This window comes from Nematolebias whitei, chromosome 3 (assembly GCF_014905685.2).
Source record: "Nematolebias whitei isolate Nwh7 chromosome 3, NemWhi1, whole genome shotgun sequence".
Classification (NCBI taxonomy): domain Eukaryota; kingdom Metazoa; phylum Chordata; class Actinopteri; order Cyprinodontiformes; family Rivulidae; genus Nematolebias; species Nematolebias whitei.
The window spans coordinates 35,120,767-35,139,159 of record NC_056500.1 but is presented as its reverse complement, the minus strand read 5'-3'; the positions used below and the strand labels follow the sequence as shown (position 1 = coordinate 35,139,159).

General features: G+C 41.6%; 2 protein-coding genes across 3 annotated transcripts in view; one reads left to right on the top strand and one right to left on the bottom strand.

The window, feature by feature from the left end:
* Positions 1-384, top strand: part of ccdc86 (coiled-coil domain containing 86) — a 2,597-nt gene extending 2,213 nt beyond the window's left edge. The window contains exon 4 of the mRNA XM_037674891.1: positions 200-384. Coding sequence (XP_037530819.1) covers positions 200-349 — 150 coding nt within the window. The 3' untranslated portion in view covers positions 350-384. The remainder of the gene's footprint in view (positions 1-199) is intronic.
* A 5,057-nt stretch (positions 385-5,441) lies between these two features.
* Positions 5,442-18,393, bottom strand: part of rnf24 (ring finger protein 24) — a 36,107-nt gene continuing 23,155 nt past the window's right edge. For both annotated transcript variants that reach the window (XM_037674890.1, XM_037674889.1), the window contains exons 3-6: positions 14,768-14,810; positions 14,310-14,351; positions 6,658-6,737; positions 5,442-5,588 (exon numbers count right to left, since the gene is read on the bottom strand). In XM_037674890.1, coding sequence (XP_037530818.1) covers positions 5,447-5,588; positions 6,658-6,737; positions 14,310-14,351; positions 14,768-14,810 — 307 coding nt within the window. In that variant the 3' untranslated portion in view covers positions 5,442-5,446. The remainder of the gene's footprint in view (positions 5,589-6,657; positions 6,738-14,309; positions 14,352-14,767; positions 14,811-18,393) is intronic.

Here is an 18,393-nt window from a genome sequence, read left to right as displayed (position 1 = left end):
GTCTCTATGGACTTGTCTCTTTGAGCCTCGTCTCTTTGAACCCATCTCTATGAACTTGTCTCTTTCAACTTGTCTCTTTGAACCAGTCTTTTTAAACCCGTTTCTATGAACTCATCCTTTTGAACTCATCTCTATGAACTCGTTTCTTTGAACTTGTCTCTATGAACTCATTTCTATGAACTCGTCTCCTCTGTTTCAGATCCGGAACACGGCGAAGATCAAGCGGATGAAGAAGAAACATTTCAGGAAAATAGAGAAGCGAGACACACTGGCTCTGCTGCAGAAGTCTCAGAAGCAGAACGTGAAAACCAAAAAAACACAAAAGGACTCGGAGCACGACTTAACCTAAAGGCTACCTGACAATAAAACACACCTGGTCAGTGTTTTTGTCTACTTGTTGATGCCTTTTAACTGATTATCAATGAAAACACTTCCTGGTTGAGGTTTGGATGCTTCCTGGACGTTTCACAGAGCTTTCTAAAAACAACCAACAGGCTTCAGCTAGATGTTTCCTTTTTAAGAAAAAAATAAATATTTGATAGTAAAACATTTACTGGAATAATATAAATAACTGAAGGCAGTCCAGACTCAGATTAAAATAATGATGAACCCTCTGAATAAAACCTTGTTCTGGTTAGATTTGTCCTGACGGAGACTTGCTGTTGGCCTGTTCTCAATCGTTTCACATCAGCTCAGATAATAAAAAACCTGCTCCGAGGCCTTGGATCACATGTTTACGACCTGCCTGAGTTAAAGATGTCAAAATAAATTGTGTTTTTAATCTAAAAGAATGCTAAGAACTATGGACTACAAAACATGGAAAATAAAACCCATTTGAACTGTCTTATTTAACCACAAGGTGGCGATGTTGGACCATCAGATTATTTTATTAGAAGTCTTGGTTTAAACAACAAAGTCCATGCTCAATAATCCAGGTAAACAATCCAACATTTTTCAGTCAGATCATCTGGACAGTTTATTTTTTTGTGCTGAAACGTTTCGCCTTGGATCCAGAAGGCTTCATCAGTCAAGGAAACACAACAAAACTGATTCTTCCCCCAACAGCTTACTCCAAAAGTTTTGTTGGTGCTAAGATGGTCTCTTTGTCACGCCCCTTCCTCCATTGCCGGCCCTCTTCCTTGTTGACAGTGTGTCAGGAAGAGGGCCGGCAATGGAGGAGGAGGTGTGACAAAGAGACCATCTTGGCACCAACAAAACTGGTTTTGTTCCACTTTGGAGTAAGCTGTTGGGGGAAGAATCAGTTTTGTTGTGTGTTTCCTTGACTGATGAAGCCTTCTGGATCCAAGGCAAAACGTTTCAGCACAAAAAAAGAAACTGTCCAGATGACCTGACTGAAAAATGTTGGTCTTGGTTTAAACTTCCACTCAAATGAGTTCAAAATAAAATAGTTTTATAGACAGTGACCACCAGAGGTTCTGATCCGTGGTTCCCAAACCAACGAGTCACAATAATAACAAAGACTTGGATAAAAATCTGAACAAACAAAGCAGCTACACACACTTTGCTTAAAAAAATTAATGAAATCTGTATTTTAGGTGGTGCAACTGGTAGAGCTGCTGCCTCTCAGCGAGGTTACCCCGGTTCAAATCCCAGTCTGGGGCCTTTCTGTGTGGAGTTAACATGTTCTCTCCGTGCATGCGTGGGTTTTCTCCAGGTACTCTGGTTTCCTCCCACAGACCAAAAACATGCATGTTAGGCTGATTGGTAACTCTAAATTGTCTCTAGGTGTGAGTGAGAGAGTGAATGGTTGTTTATCTCATTTGTCTCTATGTGTCTCTGTGATGGACTGGAGACCTGTCCAGGGTGTCCCCGCCCCTCCCACAGTGATTGCTGGACATGGGCACCAGCGACCCCCGTGACCCAAAAAGGAAGAAGCAGGTAAAAAACGATGGATGGATGATTAATTCATTTTTTATTACTATTTTTGTTTTAAACACTAAAAATACAACAAATGTAAGCAGAGGGGGGAAAACTATTCAAGTTTTATTTTAAATGTTTTATTGTTTGGTGTTTGTTTTATTCAAACTGAAGTTCAACTAAAAACGTGCAGTATTTAAACATGTGACCTTATAAAACCTCATCAAAAGTCAATTTACTGATAAAAGGGGCATCGTTTGAACTGATACAAAACTGATTTCTGTTCCATGAAAGTTTACAAACCTTGTTTAATGTCACTAAAATTAGTTAAATGTACATTTTTCACATTTGAAACAATAAAGTTGTTCATGCAACAACAAAAAAACAAGACGTCTTTTCCAAACTTGGAAACTTTATTTACAGTTCAAGTCAGTGACATGCAACGTTTTCTTAAAATAAGTAAACAGAAAATTAGCAAAACAAAGAAAAAAATGCATATTATTTTATTTTAAAAAGAAAAAAGCATTTACAAAAATAGAGCTTACAAATACTGTACAGCAAATTGTCTCTAAAAATATTCTGCTGCAGAATTTTTAGTTTTACAAACATCGTCTGTGAACGTTCACAAACATAATCAGTGTTTTAAAGAAGAGGGAGGAGGGCGTGTTTGGACAAAAAAAAAATTAAGATTAAAAGAGCTTCAGTGGAATAAATAAGACGCCTTACAAACAAGATGAAGGTTGACCTTATTAACTATCACAGATGTCCTGCTTGCTCAAAACGAGCTGACGAGGAAACCTCCCGACATTTCTCAGAAAGTCGTAGGAAACAGTTTGCTGTGACGGGCCGACGGCCTCGGCCCATCATCTCTTGAGTAATCAGTAAATGTTTCGAGAAGCGTGAGTGTATTTATAGCGGAAGACGTTGCGATGAGCGGCTCGGTTGTTTTAAACCTTGCAGACTCCCTCCTCCTTCAGTGGCTCAGTGAATCAGAACTTTTCATGTTAATTGGGCACTTCCCTCAGAGGGATCAGGACGGCACGACACGGGAGGAAAAAGGAAGCTGGCGTGTACAAAAGTCCACAAACAGACTATTAAAGAAGGCTGAACAGTGTTTGACATCTAAGTGAGTGATGCTGCCTTTAACTACAGTGATGGTGAATCTTTCCTTTCTTGTGTGAGTCGGCTGCTGACAAAGCGTTAAGTCGGGCCTCATGAGCAGAGTGGTTCTGGGGGGACGATGTCCTCAAACTCATGAAAAGTCTCGGTCTACAGAACATCGCACTACAAAAGATCTGATCAGAGCAGCTTCCTGGAGCTGTGGCAGTTTACTGCTAACAAAGATGGCTGACGTCAGAGCAGAGCTGCTTTAAAACGAGTGTTTTTCACTCGTGATCAAACCGGACCTCGTTAAAGAACAGACGGCTGAGGTCTGAGCGCCGCCGCCCTCTGACACGTGTTAAAGTGGCGCCACGTTAAAAAAAAAAAACTTCTTTGTGAGGAAAATGTGCACTGATGATGTCCACAGGTGAAAACACATCGTAACGACACCATCATCATCATCTCATGAGATGTAAAACTTTGAACACGTTTCCCACAAATCAGCGCACGTGGCATGGAGGCTGCACAGTTGTAGAAAGGAAAGCTTTGCAGAGAGTAGTGAAGGCTGCACAGAAGTCTGTTGGAGTCAGTCTCCCCACCATCAGACATTTACACCTCCAGATGCAGGAAGAGGGCCACCTGCATCATGAAGGACCCACTCACCCAGCACACACACTTTTTGCCCCACTCCCCCCAGGAAGGAGGTTGAGGAGCATTAAGTGTAGAACCACTAGACTGAGGAACAGCTTCTACCCTGAAGCTGTTAAGACTCATGAATCTCTAACCAGAATAATCACTGTGATGACACTTTAACTGGTTATGTCACTTTATCTGTGCTGCTGATTATCCATGCTGCTGATCTCTTGCCTTTAAGCTGCTGTATTCATACCCATCTGCTCACTACAGACTCATGTTCAGGCTGCTGTTTAATACACCATATTATTTTACATTATTAGTGTTTAGTGTATATCTTACATCCTTGTAGTGTCTTTTGATGCTTTATATTTTTGATATTTTTGGATGTAACTGGGACCTTGACACAATTTTGTTTTACTTCATGTACCACATGTGATGTAAATGACAATAAAGAACCTTGAATCTATCATTTTTAATATTTTGAGTATAAATCAGTAATTACGACCCTTTTGCAGCTCATAAAAACTAATGAACGTTACCGTGGTGACTTGGATGGGAAACGTGTTTGAACGTGATGAAATGTGTCCAACTCTTTGTCCATCTCTGTGAAACATCTAGAAAGTCTTCATTAAAGACGAGGGTTGAAGGAGCATTAAATCATTTCTGCGTCTTGATGACGTGCTGCTAACAGAACCAAACGTTTGTTCAAAGCGTGGCCCGTCAGATTAGGATTGAACCTTTAGAACACGTTCAGTTCATGTAATGTTAGAACCATGTCCAGAAACGAGTGAGGAGCTTTCTCTGCTGCCCTTCAGAGCAGCAACAAGCGCAGCTAACCAAACAAAACGTGGCGCACGAAACAAAAGCAGCGTGTGGCGAACAGAACGAGGCGAAAGCACCAGAACCGGCTGAACGGAGCCGAGCCGGCCCACAGTCTGCATGAATGGAAACGTTTGGGTCCGACCTGCTGACCACAGAGTTCTGCAGCCTTCTGCTGAACACACACCTACGATTCTGATCCAATAAGCCATCCTCCCAAAGCAGCGGTACCAAGAAGTTCTGATGCATGAAGAGAAACAGTAACAAATAACTGGTCAGTTTAAAAAGAGTTGAATCAGATTTGTTCCTAAAGTCGGTCCGGTCCGTTTGTTCACGTTGGGGTCACATGACCTCCACAGTTCAACCAAAGGTGGTTTTTAATCTGAAGCACATTAATGAGTTCAAAAGCAGCAGCAGAGCATCGCCTTGAAAATGTTAGCTGTTGGAACCGGGCCGGCGTTTGTTCTGGTTCTGGGACAGCATCTGGAGACGACAGCTGTCTACTCCCAGGGAAGTTTAGGTCTGATGTTCGACAAGTCCTGAATTAAAAACAGTCACTGATGACGTCTTCTGTTATTAAAACACGTTCCAGATGTTCTGCATCATCTGTCCACAACCCCGACGTGCACCTCACATGAAGGCTAAAAATCCAAAAGGAACCAGTTCAAAATGGAAACTGCAACTCACAGAAATACAAGATAAAAGATCAAAATGAGCTTGAGACCAAGCCAAGAGCTGATTCTTACAAAGTGCTCGTTTGAAGAGAAAATAATTTAGTGTTGATGTTCTCGGCTCCTGGGGTTCCTTCCTCCGGGTCTTTTTACCGGAGTCCTCCAGAGAAGCGCTTTGGTTGTAGAAAACGGACCAAACTTGTGGATCAGCTCGTCTTCATTGTTCATTAAAACACCTGAAGCAGCCGTCAGGTGGACGCTGACGCCGCTCCCCCCCCCCATCACTCAGTTCCTTTAAAGGTGGGAGTGTTGCGTGTCTGTTGCGTGTCTGTTGCGTGAAGCTACACCAGGTTCTCGATGCCAGGCAAGGGCTGCTGAACGGGCTGAGGGGGGTCGGAGCCCCCCGCCTGCTGGGCGAGCTGCAGGACGGGCATGTTGCACAGCGGGCACACTTTCCTCACCTCCAGCCACTTGATGAGACACCTGGACAGAAACAGAACTTCATGAGTTTTAGTTTGGGAATAAATCTGATGGATTAAGTTCAATGATCAAAAAACTGTGATTTCCCCCAAAAAACGTGTCTTTACTAAAAACACATTGAGACGCACACGTGCGTCTGAAAAAATGAGAATATTGTGGAAAAGTTCAATATTTCTTGTCAATAACTTCAGAAAGTGAAACTCATATTTTACGTAATTCATTTTACACAGAGTGAAACATTTCAGACTATTTCTTGTCATTTTGAAGATTTGAACTTACAGAAAATTAAAAATGAACATATTGTGTTGTAAACTCCTGGTGTCTCACCCTGATCAGCTGATAACTCCTGGACATGAGCTACAAATGTCTCTTTCCTCAAGTCCAGCCACTCCTGAACCAGAGACAACATCAGAAGCGTCTTACCTGCCGAGGAGACAAAGAACTGGACTGTGGTCCAATGTCCTCTTTTCACATTAAAGTAAATGTTCATGTCATTTGTAAATCAAGGTCTCGATGTCTGGAGGAAGAGAGGAGAGGTCCAGAATCCACGTTGCTTGAAGTCCAGAGAGAAGTTTCCACAGTCAGTGATGGTCTGTGTCCATGTCCTCTGCTCTGGAATATTCTCATTTACTTTTTCATTATTTGTAAACAATAATCATCAAAAATACAAGAAATAAAGTCTGAAATATTTCACTGCGTATAATGAATCTATGAGTTTCACTTTCTGAAGAGACTGACAAGAAATATTGAACTTTTCTCACGATATTCTCATTTCTTCAGATGCACCTGTACATGTTCATCACTCAGGGCAGCTGGGGGGAAACGAGGTCTCAGATGATGTAAACAAGTGGGTTAAAATAGACGTGGGGGACGGGGGGAGATTAAAGTTGGCTCAAGTAATCCATCACGTTATTTCACATCACAAACACTCAATGAAAAGGAAGAAAATCCATGCAGTTCAGTGTTAGTGTGTATTAAGTATGTGCACGTTTCACCAGTACAGTGAGCCTTACTTCATATTAGTGTGTGTGTATGAAATACGTGCACGTTTGAGCAGTACAGCGGGCCTTACTTCCGATGGAAGGCATGTTTGCAGGGGCAGATCCCCAGCTCGTCTTTCTGTTTGAACTCCTCCAGGCACACGGCACAGATCTGGAAACACAAAGCAGGGCAGTTCTTCAGGCAGGCAGCAGCTCTAAATGTGCTGCTGTGGTTCTGGCTCTTTTCGTGCTCGTCTCAGTTTTGTGTCCGTGGCCTGGAAACAACCCAGTCAATGTCTGCTTCACAAACAGAACCAGCTGTGGTCCAAATCAACAGTCCAGGTCCAAAAAACACCAGCGGAGTAACTGACCGACTGTGTGCAGTTATGCAACTCCTCTGGCGGCCATCGCTTGTTATTTAACAGAAACAAACTTTTATTTTGATCAGTTTTTGTTGTTAGAATGTATCACTCTCCACTCCCAGACCTAAACTGAGGAGGTGGAACACAAATAAATCCACTTTTTAAACATTTCATGCACGACTTTCTGAACCGGGTCAGTTTTCCCTGACTTGTTCTGTTATGACGTTCATAAAGTCCTGATGAGCAGGTCGAAGGCAGGAGTTACACCCCACCCCCACCCCAGCAGCTACGACAGGAAGCACCGTTCTTCTACAGGCTGGATGAGATCACAAGTTCTGACGAGGACTTGTTCATTTGATTTTGGCTGCAACAATCCTGTCTTCAGCCACAGATTTATGGGCGACAGCATGGGGCTCTTCGCCTTCTCTCCTGGGGGATTTTGAACACAGCAGCTCTTTGTGAGGCCGTCTACTGTGCCCTCTTTATTTTGGGAATAGATCAATGTTCCTTTTTAACGTCTTGTCCGTGGTGTCGTACGCACAACTGAAACCTGACACCTTGGAGAGCCGACTAAAACATTTTGTCCTCCCTGTTCCTCCAAGCTTCACTGAAATGTCCCCAAAAACTGGAGAACCAGACAAGATGGAGCTGAACACAGAAACAGAACCCAAAGAGATTATGACCTTCTGAAAACTGGATTAAATCAGGATCTACTCCTTTTCAAAGACAAATCAATAAGAGGTATACAAAACTTTCCAAAGCTGAAGAAAATAAATGTTTTCACACTAAACTTTTCTTTCTGCTCTCTGGAATTAAATACAAACCGGATTCTAAAAAAGTTGGGACACTAAACAAATTGTGAATAAAAACTGAATGCAATGATGTGGAGGTGCCAACATCTAATATTTTATTCAGAATAGAACACAAATCACAGATCAAAAGTTTAAACTGAGAGAATGTATCATTTTAAGGGAAAAATCTGTTGTTTCCAAATTTCATGGTGTCAACAAATCCCAAAAAAGTTGGGACAAGTCCATTTTTACCACTGTGTGGCATCCCCCCTTCTTCTTACAACACTCAACAGACGTCTGGGGACAGAGGAGACCAGTTTCTCAAGTTTAGAAATAGGAATGCTCTCCCATTCATGTCTAATACAGGCCTCTAACTGTTCAATCGTCTTGGGCATTCTTTGTCGCACCTTCCTCTTTATGATGCACCAAATGTTCTCTATAGGTGAAAGATCTGGACTGCAGTCTGGCCATTTCAGTACCCGGATCCTTCTCCTACGTAGCCATGATGTTGTGATTGCTGCAGAATGTGGTCTGGCATTATCGTGTTGAAAAATGCAGGGTCTTCCCTGAAAGAGGTGACGTCTAGATGGGAGCATATGTTGTTCTAGAACCTGAACATAGTTCTCTGCATTAATGGTGCCTTTCCAGACATGCAAGCTGCCCATGCCACAAGCGCTCATGCAACCCCATACCATCAGTGATGCAGGGTTCTGAACGGAGCGTTGATAACAACTTGGGCTATCCTTGTCCTCTCTGGTCCAGATGACATGGCGTCCCAGTGTTCCATAAAGAACTTCAAATCGTGACTCATCTGACCACAGAACAGTCTTCCATTTTGCCACACTCCATTTTAAATGACCCGTGGTCCGGTGCAAACGTCTGAGCTTGTGGAGCTTGTTTAGAAATGGCTTCCTCTTTGCACTGTAGAGTTTCAGCTGGCAACGGCGGATGGCACGGTGGATTGTGTTCACTGACAATGCTTTCTGGAAGTATTCCTGAGCCCATTCTGTTATTTCCTTGACAGTGGCATTCCTGTTTGAGATGCAGTGACGTTTAAGGGCCCGGAGATCACGAGCATCCAGTAGAGTTTTATGGCCTTGACCCTTACGCACAGCGATAGTTCCAGATTCTCAGAATCTTTTGATGATGTTATGCACGGTTGATGATGATAACTTAAAAGTCTTTGCTATTTTACGCTGGGTAACACCATTCTGGTATTACTGCACTATCTTTCTGCGCAACAATGGTGGAATTGGTGATCCTCTTACCATCTTGGCTTCTGAGAGACACTGACACTCTGAGAAGCTCTTTTTATACCCAATCATGTTGTCAATTGACCTAATTAGTGTTAATTGGTCTTCCAGCTGTTTGTTATGTGCTCAGTTTCCTTTTTCCAGCCACTTATTACTACTTGTCCCAACTTTTTTGGGATTTGTTGACACTGAAATTTTGAATCAACATATTTTTCCTTTAAAATGTTCCATAACATACAGTTACTAATAAACGTTCTATTAGAGAAGCCTTATACACTTATGCATGCTCACAACCACACACAAATAGAAGCAGGGATGCTTATGTAGGCTTTATATGTAGATATATAGATATGTATGTGAGTGTATATTCATGTGTATGTATGTATGTATGTATATAGGCGTAGGTATGGGTATATATATTTATGGAAACTTACTGCAAAGCCATGAATATTTTAAGTTCTTTATACATATGTATTTTGTTGCTGTGTTTTGTCATGTTCTTTGCAGGTGAACAGACAGTGGCCGGGTGTTTTGACGTGTGCTCTATTTGTATATATTTCTTATATTTTGGAGTCTTACTTTGTCTTTTCTTTCTTTCTATCCTATTAAAAAAAAAAAAAAAAAGTTACATCCTACACTAGATAGTCACTATAATAAATATTTCATAATAATGGTGTGGAGAGGATGGCTGTAAGGGGAGAAGGGAGGCCATCAAAAAAAAAAAAAAAAAAAAAGTTACATTGACTCAGATTAAACTTTTGATCTGTCATCTATGTTATATTACGAATAAAATATTGACATTTGCCATCTCCACATCATTGCATTCAGTTTTTATTCACAATTTGTGTAGTGTCCCAACTTTTTTGGAATCCGGTTTGTAATACAAATTATTAATTATAACAACAGCACATAAAATATTTACATTTAGCTATGAAACTATAAAATACAGCTGGTTTGATGTCATCAACTTAAACTTTTTTTAACAACCTCATTTAGGACTTAGAAGGAGAGGTTATGAGTTCCTAAACGAAAACTGAATTATCTTAAAACTCACAAAGTTCTGATTACTTTAGGATCAATCTTTCAGATCAGAGTTGATCTGAGTTCATTCTAAACGAGAACCAAAAGTTCCCCTGGTGAAACCAACACAACATGTACAAACACCCAGTGGCCATGTTATCAGGTCACCTGGTTAGCAGAGACTCCGACCTCCTTCAGAGCTTCAGTGTTCACGTCATGAGACATTTAGGTCCATATGGACACGAGAACATCATGTTGCTGCTGATTTATCAGTGGTACATCCATGATGGTCTCCGGTCCATGTCCCAAAGGTCTGACAGAGATCAGGGGACCATCAAGGCTGGCCACGTTACAAAATTCTGCAGAACCCGAGCTCTGAACACACAACAGGTGGAAGCCCAGAGATGGTTGTGTGCAAACATCTCAGCAGTTTGTGAAACACTCAGACCAGCCACTCCAAAGATGATTACATCTTATTTCTGCCTCATTCTGATTCTGTTTGAACTTCAGCAGATCATCTTCACCTCGTCTACGTTACTAAAGGCACAGAGTTGCTGCCATGTGATTGGCTGATTAATGAGTAACTGAGCAGGTGCGCCTCATTAAGGGATGTTAGCGTGTGCACTGAGGTCAATTTAGGGACGCTTCCTGCAGGTCAAACTTTGATCCAAATGTTTTTGCACTTTAAAATAAATACAACAAGACGTTAGAATACATTTCTCACAAATACATTACTTTATTCTACAATAAATGAAGATACGTTTTGAATAATTATGTTTTCCATAATGTATGGATCTCAGGAATAACTTAGAAGAACGCCGCTAATCTGCATCGTTCCATGTATGACAAGCACGTCACTCTTGTGTCGAGCACACCTCGTTCTACTTTAACAAGGTTCTGATTGATCACCTGAACCAAACGTTACTTAAGGAGGAAAAGAATAAAAACCACTGGTGTGGTCTTCAGGCAGGAAAAAAAAATTGTCTGATAGGAATTTTTTTCGACTCCAACTCCTACATGTGTCCAGTTAACCACTGTTTTGTCTGTCCAAACAGGTCTCACTTGTAAATGAGTCTTTGAGGCTCAATGTGATTTATCTGTTTAAATAAAAGTTGAATGAATATAAGCCCCTACTTTCTGTGTTACCTGTTGTTCTGTCTGTACAGCACTTTGGTTGGCCTTGTCGCTGTTTTAAGTGCTTTATAAATAAAGTGGTATGGTATGGTATGGTAGGAGTTTGAGGTGAAAAAATTCCTATCAGACTTTTTTTTTCCTGCCTGAGAAGAAAAAACTTTGATATTTAAAAAACAACTTGCACAAACATGCACATAGTGACGTAGACATTCTGCAGAGGGGGAAGGCGAGAGCGGTGAGCATGTTCCTAGATGCTCTCGAGGTCACTGTAAGAGTTCTGATAAGGATGTAATAATCAGCCAGTGTCCTCCGGTGAGATCCATAAACATTCTCGAGGAATGTCGAGGAATGGCCAAGAATAACGTCTATGAGAATCCAAGAGTCCTGAAATGATGACAAGTTTATTCAGCTGGTTTCATTTGGTTATTAATTGGAAAATCCTCAGGGAGGGGGTGGTGAGTGTCAGATCACATGTTCTCCAGGCGAATTCAGATAAGGTGGCCTTCAAGGCCAGCCAAGGGAGCCAAATTCAGATAAACACTGTTGTTTTGGGGACAGGCAGAATTTAATGACGTCTACCTTCAGTCTGTGTTGGTCCACTCAGTTCCGAAATGTCCAAATTACATGGCCACACCGATGGAACGTGACTGAGTAAAATCCCCAAGAACTGATCTATTCAGCCCAAAGCATTTGAGTCTGGGTGCTTGAGACACGAACCAAGCCATCATAAAGGCAAGCAGCGTGATCGGGTCCAAATTTGCTGCAGACGACTTCCTTGATCGATTGATAAAACCAGCAACCAGCCGAATCCAAAAAGCAGAAACCAGTTATCGTAAATCCAATAAAACATGCGTCCTTAAAATCCACAGATGGCAGCAGAGATAGACACATCATCAAGTCTTCAAGTCGATGAGATATCCAGCTGCGTGTGTGCCAACAGGGTAAATCGGCTCGCCCAAAGCCTGTCTTCTCTTCGAAGAAATGTTGTAAATTGAGTTGAGGGACCAACTGATCAAAAAAAGTCCATAATTATGGTTCGGAAGAAATGCAAGAGAGTCTCACAGCAGTTTCACAGATAGACAGAGCAGCAAAGCGGAGAGGGATGGGAGAAGTGTCCGATTTTGGCAAGAGCAAGTGGTGAAAGACACACAAATATGTATGTTAAATGTTTTTTCTGAACAATGCCGGTAAAACTTAACACTTTTTTTAACCTTGATTTATATAGATAATCTCAATGAGTCACGAAGACCCACTCCCCAAGAAAAATGTGTTTTAGGCAGCTATGTGAGCGCCCAGGTGTGACAAGGCTAATGGCTAATTTACAGCATTAAGCTTGTTAGCTCGTCAAAAAAACAAACAAACATAAATTAGCCACAGCATTGTATAAGCTACAGGTTTCAAAGCGTGTGAAATAAGTAGGGGCTTATAGTCCGGAAATTATGGTAATTCAATGTTTCCCCTAGATACCTTGCCATGGCGGGGCGCTCATCTTGTGATTTTGTCGAGGGGGGCGTGGAGACACCTCCTGAGCTGTGCAGCGCTCTGCTTATACCGACAGTTTTAGAACAGGGGGGAGAGACAGAGACACATCTGAACCACGTGCTGTCTGTACTGACAATTTTCGGGGGCGGGTTCAGCACGAGGGAAGAGGCTGCTTTTAGCATTTTAGCTAGTGCACTTGTATTGCGAGCTGCTAGCTTAGTGTTACATCAGTGCTGATGCGTGTGTGTGTGGGTGGGTGGCAGTTCGGTAGACAGGGCGCTTGGTTCTGTTGACAGGGCGGGGCGCATTGCTTGTATAATGGTAGGGGAAACACATTATTGAGCATGCCTAAAGGGTTTGGGGGGGTCCAGTTTTGTCTCTACTGTCAGAGATCCAGTGGGTGTCAGGTCTTCATGGGGTGTTCAGGTGTGGATGAAGGACCATTGGATCGAGACACAGTCATGGCTGGTCCAAGTTCCACACCTGAACCCTGTTAAAAACCTCTGGAGGAAGATGGAGGCTCACCATCACCAAACAGAGCTGAGCTAAATGAATGTTTGTGTCCTGGGAGGCAACACCCCCCCCCCCCCCCCCCCAAACACACACACACACACACAACAGTGACGTGAAAGCTTGAAGGAGGGCGTGCTAAGACGCACGAAAGCTGACATACAAACACAAAACAAAAAAAAACCAGTCTTACTGCCCCAAATATATGTTACTGAGTTCTTCCTAGGGCGAAACATTAGTACTGTGATGACTAATAAATAGAACCTAGGTTCCACTCAAATATAATCTATGTTTCTTTGAATTTATTGGCACGTGTAAACACTGTACCTTTCCTGTTACTCTGACCGTTTGTCATATTCTGTAAATAAATCCTCTACATGACAAGGTACAGGAAGAAAACAAAAATGTTTGTTTTACTCCAACAGATAAATAGTAAGATAGGAGAAATCTGAAGAAGAAACTGCTTCATTTGAGCTGTAGATCAGTTAACGCTCGGGTTCGTCTTCCAGGAGAGATGAAGTGAAATATGTGAGCAAACAGAACAGACAGAGCTGATTATCGTTGTCTGTACCTCATCTGTGTTTGTTTCAAACAGGTCTCTCTTGTAAATGAGTCCTCTGGGCTCAGTGAGAACAACCTGTAGAAATAAAGGTTGAATGAATGAGCTCTTCCTCTGTACTCAAACAAACGTGACCAAACGCCGGCCTCCAGGATGAAAGTGGGTCATCCAACCACGACGGAGCACCTTATTTTTCACACATCGTTCACATTCCTGCAGACCTCACTCACATGAGGCCGCTTGTTGCTTTCTCTCAGTTCCAAACAAAATAAACACGAAAGGCCTGAACGCTCATGAGACGGTGGGGAGCGCCAGCAGTGCTCAAACCGTGCACGTTCAAAGTCCTGAAGGTCCTCCAGGGCTGCCGTGGACCAGAATTATTAAAGCCAGTGAGCTACGGACAGGATGGTAGTTTCCATGACAACGAGTCACGTTACTGAAGGATGTTGGCTGATGAAACTCGATTCTGGATTATCTTAGGGCCCAGCGCATCACGGGCGTGCACGTGACGACACATCTGAGTAAACAAAGTGGCTGAGCCATTGCTGAAGAGATCAGATAAGGTCTTAACTTTTTGGAATCAAAAACAACGGCACGTTTTTATCTCCAAACGTCAAAGAGATGAAAACTTACCTCATGCAAGTTTAACTCTTTGACTTTTTCCTTCTGAATGACCTGAAAGATGCAAAACAACAAAAGAGAAATGAGACGGACGCTTAACGTAACAAAATAAACACGTCGAAATAAAATATCTACAAAATAAAGGACTAGACTATTCAGTGAGTATGCGTGCGTTTTTGTTTCAGGACCTTATAGGGACAAATTTTACAAAAAATCATGCATTGTGGGAAACAACTGCTCTTTATGGGGACCAAAGCCAGGTCCCCATAAAGAGCAGTCTCGTTGGGGGTTAGGTTTAGGACTAAGGTGTGAATTGCAGATGGGTTAGTGTTAGGGTTAGGAGTAGGCATGTACTAGTAATGGTTGGGTTTAGGGTAAGGGTCAGGGTTATCTTATAGAAATGAATGGAAGTCAATGCCAAGTCCCCAGAAAGTACGTTTACAAGAAAGAGCGTGCGTGTGCGTTCTTACTTGTTTGTATGCATACAGCTCTTTGTGCGCCTGGTGTCGTAACCTGGAGAGACGTAAAGACAACGTCTTTCTGATTAGCAGGCCGTTTTGTTCGACTGACTTTTAAATAAATACAAAATAATACTAATATACAACATAATAACAGATTTACAGATAAAACATGTAGATATAACAGATCTATGCATCCTGTAAAAGTTGCTAAATAAAAAGGGATACAATAGCATATTAAAATGATTCAAAAGCTACTTTTGTAATCACAAAGCATTTGACAACAAATCGTCACACGTCTATTTTTACATTTCTATTTCTACTTTACACTTGAAACATTTTACAGGTATAAAAAAACCAAAGTGACGTTCTGATAAAAAAATATATCTGGGAGGTGCATCACATATGATTCTGTGTCAAGTACAAAGCTCCCAAACACTGACGATCAACCAAACAACACTAAACTTACACTTGTTCAATATTTACTTTGCATATGGATAAGTCTGGTTACACAGTAACAGATAAACCTTCTTATTCCCTAAAATGTTTAAACTGACATAAAACATCACCTGGAATAGACCTGGTCAGACATTTTTAATACACAGGAACTTGCTGGGGCCCTTTATGCACAATTACACAACTCCAAGTCAGAAAAGTAGTGACAGAAACAAGTGGAGCTGAAGTAACAAACATCTGGAAGAAGAACACGACGAACACGGAGCGAGAGGAAACTCCTGGTACTGACAGGGAGAGGCAAATACGCAGGAACAGGGAGGGTGGAGCAAAAAGCAGGAGAGATAGAAAAAAATGCATAAGTTTGTAAGATTTACCTCCATTACTAGTAATGTTAACCTCTCGCAGCAGTGTGAGAGGGATCTGTAAAACAAGCAACACAGTCTGGGAGACAAACGCACATTTTGAACGAGGTCAGCAGGTAAAGGTGCAGACACTCCCACAGGTAGGGGCGCCGGGGCACGGCCAGGTGATGGGTGGGGCTTTAAATAAGTCAACAAATACAAAGAACCCTTACTAAAGGCTAAATATTAGAGTGCTCCTTTGACTTGTTTACAGAAAAGACCATATTTTACACACAAGTGCCAGGTCAGGAGAAGGCCTGAGGGGCGGTTGAGTGTTTCTGTGAGAGTCCGCCTTGTGTCAGAGTAAGTGTGTAAATGTGTTTGTGCTGGAATGTCACGTAAAAGCCCGAACGCTGGCCTTCTCACTGCTCCGTCAGTAAAGCAGGAGCGACGGCGCTTCGCTGCACAAAGCCCAGGATCTCCCCTTCGTGGCTCCTGAGTCTGAGCTGGGATTGATCATGAGGGCAGAGTTTAACTGGCTGACTAAGATTCACATGTCGTATCACCCAGCCCTTAGCTGTAATTATATTTTCTCATGTGAGACCACTCTCCTGTGTTTATAAAAAAAAATCAGTAAAATTACACTTAAAACATATTTATTATGCATTATGATGTAAATACTCTCTGAAATATTGAACTAGCCATTTTGGAGGCTGCATCTTCAGAAGACTTTAAGGAGCACAAACGGCTCCTCTTGTCTGTCGTTACTAAACTCCCAATCTTTGATTTTAAGTACTCAATCAAGGACTGCATCAAAGCCACAAAGTGATTCTTCTTTACAGGAAGTTGAGGAATTGAAAAAGTGTTTACTTTGCTTACCATGTGCTCTGCAAGAGAGGATAAGGCAGGATGGCGAGGGGGGATATTTAGGGGGAACTGGAGCGTCTTGCTGTCTCAGATAAAACAACACTGTGCATTATTTGAGTTCTGTTCGCCACCGCCGGGGAAAAAACAAACTTTATTAACACAACTGAGGGTAATCTCATTACACCTGGGTTTGAAACAACCTGGTACAACAAGACTAATCAGGAAATATCTTCTTTATGGTGTTGATCAAATTCAATAGACTTCAGTGTGTAAGCTCTCACAAGATGAGCATAAACATAAAGCTGACAGAAGTAAGACCAAAGTGGGACTCCTTTAACATAAAAAGATTAAGATTAACCGGCTATATTAAAAGTATTTTAGCTGGTGTCTGACGTCACGTGCTGTGATCAAAGGAGTTGTGAATTACTGTCGTCTTTCTTCTAAAGTTGGACAACAACAGCACTGATTGTACCTCAGAGAGACATTCTCCAAACTGTGGAAACTTTCTATTTGTGATGTTATTCAGTCTCAACAACAAAACACAGCAGTGTCAGACAGTTCAGTTGGTCTCAAACTAAATGTGTGGTGTTTATATAACCTTAAAGAGGAACTGTTTGTGATTTTCAGGGTGCAGGTGAGTTTTAATGCCGACTCACATTACTGAGTTTCTGCTCTACGAATAAAAACACATCAAGGTTTCCTTTGCAGATGCATCTTACAATTAATGCCTGTTCATGTCTCCTGATAATGTACAAACCAGTAGGGCTGGACAATAATTCGATATCGATATATGTCGCAATATACTTTTATTCAATAACGGTGAGTTTGAAGCACATTTTCGATATTTCGATATGATTACAGCGTTTCACTGACACATTTCTTTTCCTGTTTAGGATGAAGCGGCCACTTCAGTTTCAACCCGAACAGAAAAAGGTGCGACACAACTACGTAAGTGCGTGGTGACGTAGATGTTACGCAGAGCTCGAGTTCAGAAGGCGTTAGCGGTAGCAGGCTAGGCTAGGCTAATCTCCAACGCACGTTAAGTTTTCGCTTCAAAATGAGTTCCCATGACCGTCAGAATGTGACTGAACAAGCTTTCACAAGCGAAGAGAAAGCAGATGACATCACTGATGAGAGAGGAAAGACTAATTCGGCGGTGCGGAAGTGGTTCGGCCTTCTAAGATCTGATGAACTGCAGGTTTCAGTCAGTGTGCTGCAAAATGTGACGGAGAGTCGTTCCAACTAGCGATGGGAACACATCGAACTTGTTCCAGCTGAAGAGTTTCCACTTGATAGAATTTGCTGAGAGTCACAAGATGAAGCACAATAAAGTTTGAGCCAACGTGTCCCTGAAACAACACCCCCAGCTGTATCAAAAGGTTATGTTGTTGTTTAAAACTACTAATATTGACAAACTTGAGAGTTTTATGTTTATTTGACGGTGATTTCAAAATGTTTTGAAGGCTAAATACAAATAAAAGGTGAACATTAATTTATTTGTACAGTTTGTAGTTTTTCTGAGGCTTTTATATAGTTTATATCGATATCAAACTATATCGTTATCGACCGAAATTAAGAAATATATCGTGATAAAAGTTTTGGCCATATCGTCCAGCCCTACAAACCAGTATGTACAAAGCTACAATTATTCTGAAAATAATACAGTAACTTTATACTAGGAATGTACGATGTTGGATTTTTGGCCGATATCCGATATGCCAATATGTTAAAACTTATTTGGCCGATAACCGATACGAATACCGATCATTTTTTCCATAGATCTACTTACAGAGACTACATAGCTTTCTCTGCTGTGGAATTAAAATACTACATTATTCTGCATGGTCTTTGTCAATTTGGCCGGCTACCAAATGCAGATGCCAAAAAGGGGTCTGAAAATTATGTAACACTTAAACTTGGATTATGTTTAATGTCAAATTTATTCATGACATTTACTCTAACACAATGACAACA